Source organism: Mirounga leonina, unplaced genomic scaffold (genome assembly GCF_011800145.1).
Source record: "Mirounga leonina isolate KUSES-001 unplaced genomic scaffold, KU_Mleo_1.0 Mir_150, whole genome shotgun sequence".
Taxonomy (NCBI): domain Eukaryota; kingdom Metazoa; phylum Chordata; class Mammalia; order Carnivora; family Phocidae; genus Mirounga; species Mirounga leonina.
The window spans coordinates 14,620,890-14,634,585 of record NW_023270374.1 but is presented as its reverse complement, the minus strand read 5'-3'; the positions used below and the strand labels follow the sequence as shown (position 1 = coordinate 14,634,585).

General features: G+C 43.0%; 1 protein-coding gene across 2 annotated transcripts in view; it reads left to right on the top strand.

The window, feature by feature from the left end:
- SLX4IP (SLX4 interacting protein) overlaps positions 1-12,853 on the top strand; it is a 193,012-nt gene extending 180,159 nt beyond the window's left edge. For both annotated transcript variants that reach the window (XM_035005839.1, XM_035005838.1), the window contains 2 exons: positions 6,364-6,464; positions 7,607-12,853. In XM_035005839.1, coding sequence (XP_034861730.1) covers positions 6,364-6,464; positions 7,607-8,327 — 822 coding nt within the window. In that variant the 3' untranslated portion in view covers positions 8,328-12,853. The remainder of the gene's footprint in view (positions 1-6,363; positions 6,465-7,606) is intronic.
- Positions 12,854-13,696: the final 843 nt, after the last annotated feature.

Genomic DNA, 13,696 nt, shown 5'->3' with positions numbered 1-13,696 from the left:
CATTACTACAGTAAGTCCTACTGTGAGAAAAACTTTAATGGCATTGAAAAGCTTTTTTTCCTGCCTTCTCCCTTTATTGCCTCATATCAGGCAGGATGTTCTGCAGTCCTGGAAACGAGAGTATGGTGGGATAGCTCCTGTCATCCCTTCTAAGTGTGGCTGGGAGGGCCCTGGGAGGACCCCACTGGGGGCCGTGCTGTGATGGCGGGGTGCACCCACGGGGCTCTTTGAGTGACCTGCAGTCTGGTCTCATGGCCCCAAGGACCTTCCTCGGCAGTTTCAGCCTGGGCTAATACTGATGTCCCAGGGCCTACAGCCTGCTGCTTGAAAGCTGAAGCAAGATTCTCCTGACAGAAGCCCCGTTTGTCAGATGAGTAGTGGTATTGCCTTCCATGCTGTTTGTCCAGTCGAGTGAGGTCCCTGGAGTGTGGGAGTAACAATATTATCTGTTCACCAAGCTCTTCCGAGGGTGACATTGGCGAATAGTTGCAAAGCTTCTGAAACAGTGCCTGACACCCAGGTGAAACTTGGCACACACTAGCAGATCACATCCTCCAAATATGCCCAGAATCATCACTGATGCTCCCTCCATTAACCACTCCCAATCCAGCTACTCCATTTCTGTGCTCCCGCTTACTGCAAAATCCTTCAAAAGTGACTGGCCCTGCACTGGCCCTGCATGACCACGTTTGGCCATGGAAATGGAGCATTTGAAATGTGGCAAGTCAGGAATGATGTCCTGTAAATGTCATATACATACCAGATTTCAAAGACTTGGTATAAAAATATAAAATATCTCGGGACGCCTGGGTGGCTCAGATGGTTAAGCATCTGCCTTCGGCTCAGGTCATGATCCCAGGGTCCTGGGATTGAGCCCCACATTGGGCTCTGTGCTCAACAGGGAGCCTGCTTCTCCCTCTCCCTCTGCCTGCCTGTCTGCCTACTTGTGATCTCTCTCTCTCTCTCTCTGTCAAATAAATAAATAAAATCTTTAAAAATAAATAAATAAAATATCTCAACATTTTTATATTACATGTTGTAATGATAACATTTTATATATTGGGCTAAATAATATATGTTATTGAAATCTGATTTTGCCAGTTTTCTTTACTTTTTTAGTGGTCTATATAGAAAATTTAAAGTTACATGTACAGCACATGTTACATTCCTGCTGGAGACTCCTGGTCTCTACTATGTCTCCACTTCACTCTTGAACCCATCCATCCCAAACAGGCTTGGGTCCCAGCACTTCACCAAAAAGAGCCTTTGTCAAGTCGCCTTCCCCTGGTCAGTTCTCCCTCCTAACTGCTCAGCCACATTTGACGTGGTTGTCACTTTCAGTGAAACACTTTGTTCCCTCATGATCTCCTTTTCTGAATCCTCCTCCTTTTCTTGACTTCTTTTTTTCTCATCCAAACTCACCCTGTAGTGGAGTTATCCTGACTGATGACTTTATATACCATCTGCATGGACTTCCCAGCTTTGTGTCCGTAGCCCAGACCTCTCTCTTCCTGGAACCTGTATCTTAACTTCCTGCTCAACATCTCCATTTAGATACCCAGGAGGACTCTTCAGGTTTACATATCTGAGGTTGATTTCTTGGTTCTACTTCCCCAGGCCTGTCCCTCCCCCAGTAACTTCCTTCACCCACTTATTTAAACCACAAATCTTGGAGTCATCCTTGACTTTTCTTCTGACCAACTATATCCAAACCATTGATAACATTCCACTGGGCCTCCCTTCAAATTGTATTTCCAATCTAACCATTTCTTACCATCACCAGATCCTGAAGACCCCTCGTCTCTGAGTGGACTATTGCAGTAGTCTCATTACTGGTCTCCCCATGTCCATCTGTCCCTCTACGGCACCCAGAGTGATCCTTTTAAAATGCCAAGTGACTTTTCCCCTTAGAACCTTCCAGAGGCACATCATTGTCCTTAGAATAAAATGTGCCATCCTTATGAAAGCCATATGTGATTTTCCCCCCTCACCACCACCAATACACACACACCTGTTACCTGCCCTCCAAACCCCTCCCCTGGTTTGCTGTCCTGTTTTTTCTCCCCCCAGGCACACACCATCTACAGAGCCTGGGTGTTCATGCTTCTCCCTGTCTGAAATGCACTATGTTCACATGGCTCACCCTCCACTCAGATCTCTGGGTAAAGCTCATCTTCATACCTACTACAGCCTTCCCCCCCACCAACATATCTAAAACAGACACTTTGGACGTTTATTTCTCCTCATAACATCACAACCTTCTGACACATCATGTTTATTTGTTTCTTGTCTTCCCCATGGGATGGAGATTCCGTGAGAGCAGGGATGTTTTCTGTGAGTCCACATCCTTTTCCACAAAGGCCTAAAAACAGTGTTCAGTACAGAGTTCAGTGTTGCTTGATTGGATGATTCTGCCGGACTCTGCTCAGTTATCAAGTCTGTCCGTGCTCCATTAGAGTGGGCAGAAGTTCATTAACTCTGCTGGGTATCAGAATCACTGGGGAAATTGCTTAAAATGCATATGCTTTGACTCTACCCCCTGGAGATCCAAATGCAGTAGATCCTGGGGTAGAATCTGGAACATTTTTTAACAAGCTCCCCCGGTAATTTTGATGCCTGAGGTAACTGGACCATACTTTGCCAAACACTGCCTCAGTGGACCGGTTTACATTTGTTTATCTGTTGCTCTGTTCTGTCAAGTATTATTTCATGTATATCAGCAGTGCTTGAATCACCTGGGAACCTAAATATAGATCTCGTAGTCCCACCCTAGATCTGGTGAATCAGAACTTTCAGGGATGGGTCTTGGGAATCTATATTTTTTGAAAAGCTCCCTTGGTGACAGTCTTCCCAATAGCCTGTGGGAGCCTCAGCTGTGTTTTACAGGCTCCTTGAGGAGGTTATAAACTCAAGAGCAGGTGTTTCTTATGTCTTTTTAGGCCAACTTCTCTTCCCATCCCTCATTAATCCAACCGTGTTCTACTCAAAACTGGTATTCAGTAAGTCACCATGGAGTGAACACCTTGATTTATCCACAGTTTCGATTTGCCTTTGTAACTTGAACATCAGCCAGTATTTCTAACTATATTTAAATCCAGCCCATTCTCTGATTAGAGGCAGGAAGCATGTCTTAGCTGCCTCGATAATTCTGGTGGGGATTCTCTTTGCAGTCTTTTCTATCCACAAATTTAAAATGTGTTTCCCAAGTCAGACCAGACAGCACTGAGGTAACATCACCGATCTTCATACTTAAACACTCACCCATTCAGCCTTCCTTTTGGACTTGTTCTAGGGCACACATCCTTAGCCTCAGGGTTCATCCACTAGACTCCACAGCATCCCTGGGGATTGCAACAAGACCTGATCCCTTGCTGTGGGAGCTTTCCTGGGCTGCTCAATCTGTCAAGGAAGGTGTCCCCCTGGATTAGATTCCCTTTGGGGCCTGTGGCCCTGCCCTACTTCTTTTTGGTTTTGTCCTGGAACTGTACATAGACACTCTTTACAGCTGGATAGTTTAAAACTAAAAATGAAAGCATTACCAAAAATTAAAAAGTAAATGGGTGGGGAGTGGACAGGGCAGGTGATGATACTTGCAGGATTTTATTCCTTGGCTAGACTCAGAGCTAGCCTCTAGGTTAAGAAGAATCACTGATGAAGGCCCAAAGAGAGCCCTTTGGTTAACCTATTCCTTTTCTTTTTTTTTTTTTAGTGGTATTTTGAGATTTAAAAAAAAAGATTTATTTTAGAGAGCAAGCAGGGGGAGGGGCCAAGGGAGAGGGAGAGAGAGAATCACATGCAGACTCCCCACTGAGCACCGAGCCTGATGTGGGGCTCAGTCCCAGGACCCTGGGATCATGACCTGAGTCAAAATCAAGAGTCAGATGCTTAACTGACTGAGCCACCCAGGCGCCCCTTGGTTAACCTCTTTCTTAAATAACTGAGTCCCCGTGGAGTGTGCATTCTGGACTTTGGATGGCCAACTGGTAACCTTTTTTAATATATTGAGTTCGTGTGTATTCTTTGCAGAAGATGTCTGGGTCATTATTCAAGGCAGAATCTAAAAAGGAGTAGTGTCATTTAGGTAAACACAAGAAGCACTTCCGAACACCCATGGTCTGTACCTTAGAGTTTTGCCTCTGGATAAGCCACAGATTACATTTTGGTGCCAGATGTGAGAAGCCATTAGTAATCGGGACAACTCCCCTGGGAAATCCTGTTCCCAGTCCCTGTTCCAGAGGATCACTGCTTCCTCTGGAATATTTCTTTGGGGGGCTCTGGAGGCTGCGATTTAGTGACAAAGGGGAATGACTTGACCCTAGAAAAATAAGAATGAGAGATTTCTAATGAGATCTGACAGTTCAAGGACTGAAGAAGGAATCTAAGCTTTTTTTTTTTTTTTTTTTCCTGCCCACCCAGTCTTCATACAAATGTAAATATGCCTCCTTCAACAAATTGCCAAATGTGGTTTTAATTTGTAAGCAGGAGACCCTGCCTTGCCATTTTCTTTTCTTTTTCTCTCTTTTTTAAAACCGAAGTCACAGGTTTTGCCCTTTCTGAACTGGACATTTCCTTATGTCACTCCATCACATTTTCTGTTGTCCTTTTCCTTCCAAGGACATTTTCCCCCATTGTTTGTGATCAGAGGAATTTGGGACGAGAGTCAATTGTCATGTTTCTTAAAGAAGTTTTTGAAGTTCCCATAGGAAATACATAGTGCTCTTTAAACTGAATTTAAAAAATAAATAAATGAAGGCAGAGATTGGATCTAGCATAAGATTTGACGAGTGTCACTATCGCGGCATCATACTTTATGTGGGCTACGCAGTATCCATTGTTGTTATTTATGACCCTGTCTGCCTTCCATTGTGGACTTCTTCAAGCCTTGGGGAATTTACATCATTCCTAATAGCAAAAGGCTTTCTGGTTCCCACAGAGTTGTTCAAAGCCTGACTCATGCTCCTTATGTTAATTGTTCAGCTCTGAAAATACAGCACTTACAGGGTGTGGTCATAAGGGGAAAATCTACTGTACTTATAGGGCATGTTTAGAAGTGTTTCACACATAAATCTGTCTCTCTCATTTCTCCCTCTCTCCCTGTACCCCCTCTCTCTCTCCCCCTTTCTTCCCCCTCCCCTCCATCTCTCTCTCTCTCTTATTTAACTTTAAAACTGTAGCTCTATTTAGTCGACTAGTAAGTCTTAAGGGGAGAAAGGGAGAAGCATCAAAATGCAGTATAATCCAATAAAACCTACAATATCCTGTTCACTAACTCTTAAAACTGACTTAGGTTATAACTGGATATGACTATGAGTGACATTGATCCAGGTCTGAAACCATAGGCGGGATTAGCGGGAGCTAAAGACTCATACTCGGGGCTGCAGGGTAGTGATTTCACAAAGGTCAGAGCACTGGCCTGTGGGGCACCCAGGCATCATACTGATGGCTGCTGTCTACCAGGCGTTCTGGGACTGCCATTGTTAAATTCCAATGTAAGTCTAAAGCAAGGGACCTACTGATAATTTCCCAAAATTGTTCCTTATGGCCTCAACATTTTACTGTGGAATTTGGTGGAGAAGGGCACTTACTGTCCCAGGAAATGAGAAGAGTTAACACCTTGTCTGGATTATCTACTTAACAAAAAGGAAATGATTCCAAAACTATGAAATAGGTCAATGTTGGCAAAGATTGGGAGTTTTTGACATTTTATAAGTACTTCTATATGATGCTTCCTTGGGAACATATAATGATAGATACACAGATAATCTCTGAATTATGTAAAAACTGTGGTAGTGCTGTTAGTTTAAGAAAAAACTCCCAGTTTTCTGGTAGCCAAGAATCACAAACTTCAGTTTTCAAAGTACCAGTATTCAAAGGCTTAACTCACTTATGTAGCCTTGAGTTTTGCAAAGGCCAAGTTCTGTATTTTTGTAAATAGAGAAAATGTGTGGAATTCTTAGGCTAATCAGGGTACAGACCATGGTGCCACCAGGTCTCTCTGGAAGATCAGAGCTCACACACATGCTGCTGCCTGGCACTGTGATTCTGGGCTTCAACACACTTGGGGCCACAAAGTTAGCAGATATTGGCCAAGAGTTCCCAGATGGTTTGGAACCAACATCCTTTCTCTTACAGTCTTGTATGTCTGTGGTGCAGATTAACATATGAACTGCGTTGGGTAGGAGTCCAAAAAAAGTGACATTTACTGAAAAGTTCTAGATTTAAAAAAATTAAAATAGCTTAACACTAAGTGGTTTCATCTAGTCTTCACAAAAATCCGTTCACTGGGGCATTCAGAGCAGAACTGTTTTTTCTCATGTTCAGCTAATAGATTTCTGGTTGAACCTTTGTTATCTTTTGGAGTAGACGGAAGGAGCTCTCCACGGAGCGTCTGATTATTTTGCTGAGTGTGCGGAGAGTTCACTTCCTCCCAGTGCAAGGCGCAAGAGAAATGCTCTGAAAGAAATGTAGGTCCGATAAGTTTTCTTTTCCTTCTTTTTGAGTGTGTGTGTGTGTGTGTATGGATATGTGACATGAAGTCTGGGACTCAACAGGAGTTCATAGAAAGTAATCACAAAACTCCCTCTGGCACCGACCTTGCCCTAAGTCCCATGCTTGCCCTTCTGCCTTCCTGACTGTCTCTTGCATTCTGGACAGTGGGGAGCGAGTCCTTGCTTCACAGGTGTGTTGCAAGGAGTAATTAATTGCAAGCGCTTTGAAGATGAAAAGCACCTGTCTGGTGGTGTGTTTCATACAGCTTTCCAAGTGACTACAGACCCATCTAAAAAAATACATTCCTTTGCTAAAATGCAGGTTCTGATTCTAATAATTATGATAATCCTCATGCCTCTGATTAGGAACAATAAGAACATGTGTGTGTGTGTATGTGTGTGTGTGTTTCCAGACTAAAGCTTAGCCAAAGTAAATATTTCAGCTTCAGTGTTTTGAGTTTGGTGGTTTAAGAAATTTCTTGTTATTCACAAGCCTGCAAATCGGTGTTGAAGTTAAAGTCTCCAGTCTCTCAATTCTCCCCATGCCGCTCCTGCCCTGCCCCTCAAAGTGAATTTTACAATCAGACTGAAGTTTGCATTGCCTTTTGTGTGTGCTATAGAAAAGGTGTGTGTATGTGCGTATAAGCACATCCTTGCGTGCACACGTGCTCATACACACACACATGCGCGCACACACAGCCTGTGCTTTGGATGTATCTGATTTACTTCTGCAGTAATAAAAACAATATATCACATTTAGGCAATATTGACTCTCCACATCTGAAATGAACACCTCCCTGCCTTAGTTAAAATAGATCCATCATAACTCCAATATAACTACATTGCAAACCCAGTGATCAAGAAACAAAGCCTGTCCTCGTGTATCTTAATAACTAATCCTCGTGTGTTGGAAAATGTGATGGCTCTTGCTTGATCCAGTCTGAATTTAAACATAACACTAAGGGATTGTTCTAGATTTGCCAGGGAGGTAAAGGAGAAGGAAAGGTAGCACGTGCCTCCTTTTTGAGGTCTAAGAAACGTGATAAGGGGTATAGGAATTGGAGGGCAGCATGCCATTACAGCTTTACAAAACAAAACAAAATCTTTCTTTGTTTTAGTGCGAAAAGAACTGAAACAAAAAGCAGCGTTGTGAGCAAATCATGGAGCAGCAGGGACATTGTGGGAACTTCTAGTGACCCAGTGATGGCAGAGATAACGAGGAGGAGGGGTGACAGTTGGGCTTCAACCAGTCCCCCATCAGAGTCCACGGGACAAGCAAAAGATTACATAAAGGCAGCTGAGAGCCACTGGGGGCTTCCTGTTCAAAAGCTGGAAAATGTTCATCAGACCCAGCCAGAAGACACTAGCAGCCAGCAAAAACCTCATTTCGGGGAGTGGTTAGAGACAGGGCTTCTAGGCAGGAGCCCTGTCTGTAGCTGTGAGTCAGCATCACCAGGTCCAAAACAAAGTCCACAAGGGGCCAGAACACAACAGAAACGCAGGAACCGCGGCTCTGCAGCAGACGTTGACCACCACAAGAGAGTTTCTCTTGGAAGTGATCGATTAGTCCCAAGAGAAATAATAGTGGAAAAAAGCAAAGCTGTCAGGGTTTTGCCAGCCTCAGAGCTGTCAGATCCGGGGTTACTTTTGAAACAAGGTTTGGCAAAAACGGCATCTAATGAAGAGTTGCATGTTTTGGAAAATCTCTCCTCCGGACATCTTACAAAAAATCAGCCAGGGCAGGCACAGCAAACCGGCTCAGCCACAAACAGTGAAAGATTATCTGCAATCCGGGGCAGCCCAACCAAGAAAAGAAAGAAGTACGGAAGAGGCCACTAACTTACTAACGGGGACTGCAAACTTGTAGTTGGGTATATAATGGCTGAAGGTGCAGAAAGAGAGGGGTGTGTGTAGCTGCCCTGATGTTAAAGGAATTAGAATGATTATTTTGTATAGAAAATAGAGCTCCGTGTGAGGGTTAATTTTTAACGCATTCATCTGCAAGAGGCTATGTGCTTTTTCTAACAACATTGCTACTTTCTCATCATACTTTTCTGTCTTCAGAGCCATTCACCTTGTCAAGGATGACCCCATTCTTGAACGAACTGCATGAAGAAACCAGTCATGTGCCTTTGTGACTCATCACTGGGCAGACCATACAATGGGCCACATGAAGACAGTGCTGTATATAGGGGTACAATTTCTTCTCTTGTTCCTCAGCCTGAGTTGGGCAGAAGTGAAGGAACAGGCTAGTGGTCCTCAACATCTGGTTCTGGGCCCAGCATCACTGTCTGAAAATGTGTTAGAAATGCAGACCTTGGGCCCCACCCCAGATCTACTGAATGAGAAACTCTGGGCAATTCTGAAACATGCTCAAGTTTGAGAACCACTGGACTAATTGGAGACTCCCTAGTGTTTGTTCCCTCCAGCCTGGCTCCCATGGCCTCCAGCTCATCTGCCTGAGGCCCACATGTGGACAGGCACCCCCTCATGCCCTCTCAGACTTGTAAAACACATGGGTTCAGCTTCTGAGCTGCTCTGTTCCTGGTTTCTCTACAGCATGGTGGCCACAGCACCCACAAAAGTGTTACCCTAAGAAGTGCTAGAAGTTGGTGGGTAATTTGGCTCAGCATTAGAGGAAGACAGTAGAGGGAGAGGCTTGCTCTCCCTTGTAGCCCAGGCGTGTCCCTGTCCCTGCCCTTGCCCCCACCTCTAAGATTTTGGTTAGGTTCAGGAAGGATTAGAACCCAAGGGGAACTCAGTGGCCAGAGTTTCCAGTTTCCCAGTTGGAAGGCGTCACAAACAGTTTGAATTTCAAAACAGGAGGCTTCCATTTGCAGTATCACCCACTAATGTCTCCAGTGGGCTTGCTGAAATGTCACAGAGTGAATCATTGCAATGACTTATTTTGGATGGACACCTACTAAAGATTTTCTTAACCCAATTTCATTCTAAAATAGGGGAAAAACCATATTCAAAGGCCACCCATCAAATACATTTTTTTTCTGTTCAACATTGTGTGGTCCTTTGAAGTAGCACCTCCCTAGTAACAAGGAAAATCAAGTATATTCCCAGAGTGTTGGAGTTAGCAGAAAAATAACCCAGAAAAAGCCCAATGAAATAAAAGAATATGGAAACAGACACAGTGTAGGTGGTTCAGAATGCTCAAAACTAATTGTGGTTTTGTTTCTCTAGCTCATTCTATACTTGCCTCTGACTTCTTTCCCACTTGAAGGGTAGGACTCCTTAAGAGGCAACTGTACTCCCTGACACCATTTTGGGTCACGAAGTTCAGTGTTGGTCACTACCCTTGGCCATGAACGTAGATGCTATTCTTTTGATGTTCCCCACACTGCCTGGACACTTGTCCCCTTCTCGTGGTCCCAGCCTCACCACCCCCACCACCCCCACCAGGAACATGGCCTGCCCACCAGTGACCTTTCCTCTTCCCGCAGGTTTTTCCCTGCTCTTAGCTGATTCCAGTCAAAGCATTCTGTAGGAGAAGAGGGAGCCCAACAGAATACTACCCAGAGTCAAGCAGATTGTATTCATCCATTTGGGGGTAGACTGCACAGAACGGAAATGCTCCACTATGGGCCCCCTCTCTTGGAGTGACAACTGTTCTAGGTGTGCTCTTCACCGAAGTCAGGGGCAGAGTGTGTCATTGAATCTTCTTCAACAGAATTCTTGGAACAGTTTAAACAGAAAGGGGCCCAAAGAATAACCCAGGTGATCGGCCAAAAAAACAATAAGCTCCCTAGAACGGAATCTCGAATAAAAAAGACAACCATTTCAGAACACTAGCTGTTAACCCAGCACTAGAAGGAGATGTTTGGAATAGAGGTGCCAGAGAAAAGCTATAAGTTGAAAAGTTTTCATTTCATTTATTAACCAGGGCCTGCACAGCAGGTAAAGCCAATCTTTGTGATTTAATGATTTTCTCTCAAGAACAGCCTTGGCTTTAGAGTTTGGTGTATTTGTGGAAATAACAATTACTGTGACCTCAAAGGGAAAATAGCACCTTTGGTTGTAGGTTGACAGGGTCTTTCTCACAGCCCACATGTACATGGGATTGTGACAGGATTAACGGAGGGAGCAGCTCTCTGCTTCCGCACTGTGGCATGTGTCTGAGGAATTTTGCCTTTAAGCATTTTCTCCCACATGTCTGAAACACCCCTGGATCTCTTATTACTTGAGTGGTTGTGTGATTCTTTGGATGTTTGAAAGTACAAAGGGGAAAATGGCTGCCAGGTTTTATTGTTGCTTATTAGCTAGGAAATGCAGAGTTCTCCACGACTGGGAGTGGTATGTGTGTTGACGTTCTTAATAATCTTATTAATTCCGCATCTGAAAATCTGAGAGCCTGTCAATATTCTCAGACAAAAAGAACAAATTCTTCAACCACTTAATAACCCAAACTCAATTTATATTCAAGTCCCTGTAATTCTGATGCTTGGGAGAAATATGGATCCGATTCTGTTAATGTTACAACTTTGAACTCCCTAGCTATCTCAGTGTCATGGCTTTTAAGTCACATCCATGTGCTTTCAGATGACTTTTTAATAGATTGATGTTGAGTGTTGTGTTTTTGTTGTTGTTGTTTAATGTCTATAAACAAATCTCTGAGAATAGTCAATGTGATTTTTCTTACACTTTTTTTTCTTTGCCACTGGAGGTTAACTGTTGTCCAGATATGCATGTAAATTGTTAAATGCAAAGGAGCAACCATTTGGGGAGAGAGGAGTGAGTGCTATAGCTCTTTTGTTTATTTATGTTAAAGAAGTAAGAAAATGTACTTCATTTTATAAAAAGCAAGAATCATTAAAACCTCTGTAGTTTGATTTATGGAAAATATAGCTTATTTCTTATCTCAAGATATGTCTTAGGGATAACAGTGGGATCCCAGTTAATTGTTTGCTTCTGGTGTCATGTTTGGATTTTAGCATGAATTGTTTTGCATCGCACGGCCTTTGATTTTAGCAAGAGCTTGGTAAGGGCAAAGCACCTAAGGGAAGGAAACCTCTATGCCCAAGAGTCGGCCTGGGATCACAGTGCTGCCATTCCCAGTTTCCTTGAATGCCTTGGCAGGCCCCACTGTCCTATTTCCACAGAATTTTAGTGAGTGGCCTTCCTTTTGAGGTAACAGATGCCTCTCCTAAGAGTCAAAATCCTCTCTTCAGAGTTCCATGACTTGAGTATGGAAATCATTTCAATTTCTTCTTTTCTCTTATGAGGAAATTTCCATGCTCATTTTGTTAAGATTTGATAAGATGATAGAGTTCATTCCTTGTTATTGAAACACTAATGAATTGAAACACGGTGGAGCAAGTGAAAAATCAAAATTACGCTGATTTCTGTTAAGTAGTTTAAAATCTTCCTTAAGTAAATTAAGCATTATAAAATGAAGCTAATGCAGATAATTACTCAGGACAGCAGTCTAACTATGTAGATCATTGGTATTGCAATTTAATGATATAGTTAAATTCTCAGAAATCTGCAGAACTCCTTCTAATTTGGTTTCTATATTTATTTAACAAGACAAGGAACAAATATATGTCAATGTGTGTGCTTAACAGAGGGGACTTGAGTGGATGAAATTATTACCTTTAATTGTGGAGAACTACTCAATACTGGACTTTAATCACATTCAAGTAAGTTTTATTGTGCAGCATAATATTACCATGTGTTACTTTATAATTGCCGTTAGAATTACTTATCAAAAATCTTGATTCTTAAATTAAACAAGAATCAATAAAACCATACGTATGTCCCCAAAGCATCTGATCAGGTGACCATAGATGTGGATTTGACAGAACCCCAGAATAAGTTTCATTAGTCAAGTTAGGAAGCCAGACGCTGCAGTCATCACCAGGAGAGTTCTTTTTTCCCTATCACAGTTATCCTGTCTTTTGTTTTGTTTAAACTGCTTGAATAGTTGAACGTGTCTGAAAGTACATGGGTCAAAGTAGTATGTAGAGGAAACGAACCTGCTTTGTAAATAAAAAGTAAAACTGTTTAAAAAAATTAAATGAGTGTGTATCACTTTTCTCCAAAACAAGTGAGTTAGCCCCAAGGAATATACATCCAAAATGCCCTTTTCTGAACCTGCGATTTAAAATTATATTCTCTTAGAGATTTTTTCCTTCTTGAAGCAACTCTGAGGTTTTGAGCACTATGTTAAAATAATCCCAAGGAGCTCTGCTTCTGAACATTTAGGTCTGGAGAACCCTGTGTGGGGTGTTATGATTAAATTGGCCCGTAAGATTCTGGGGTGGTCTTTACAATGCAGATATGTTCCCATTTCTTCCAGTTGTGAGCTAAGAGAAATCCCTCTTGTGAGAAGTTAAAGTATGCAACCTTGACTCCTTTCCAGAAAAATCTTGACATTTCCCAAGTGGATTCATTTCCATTTTCTAAGTGGATCTAGTCCTTGTTCACCACTGAATAAAGTCCTGGGCCAACTCTTTGTCTACACTGCCTGTTATGACGGGATCTCAGGCCCCTCTTATTGCTTGTATATGTATCTCCCCTTGGATCTGTACATAACCTTTCAGAGGCATTTCAATATGAGGTTGGGATAATACATTTGAAAAGCTGTGCGTGAAATGCTGAGAACCACTGCAGTCGATGAAGCAAAGCGCCTTTCTTTGTGGTTTGCCCCTGCCAGCAGGCTGGCTGGCCTGGCCCACGGGGAGGCTGACCTGCCCTGGGCCTGGGGTCTGGGCTGGGGATCCAGAGCCTGGAGATGGCGTGGTGCTCCAGGCTGCAAACCCTGGGTTCAGGCTGCCGCTTTGCCACTAATTGGTTTGTGTGTTTTGGGACAAGTCTCTTAACCTCCCGGGCCTCAGTTTCTTCCTTTGTCAAATAAAATTCTCTCTCCTATTTTAAGTGCCACACCGAAGGTAAACATACCACTCCCATGTGGTAATTTTTGTATCCATTTAAAAAACAGGTTCTTCCCACTGGCCACACTTTGGAATTACCTTAGTAGTTTCTAGTTAAATCAGAATCCTTGAAATTTGGCCTGGGTATCAGCAGTTTTAAAAACACTTCAAACACTGATTCTAATGAGAAGCCATAGTTAAAAATTGTTTTAAAATGTAGGGGGGTGGTGTGTGTGTTTAAATAGTGGATGTTAAAAGAGGCAGGGTGTGCTCAGAGCTGAGTGTCCTTTATAAAGGGGGCGTGTAAGTCAGGAGTGTGCCTAC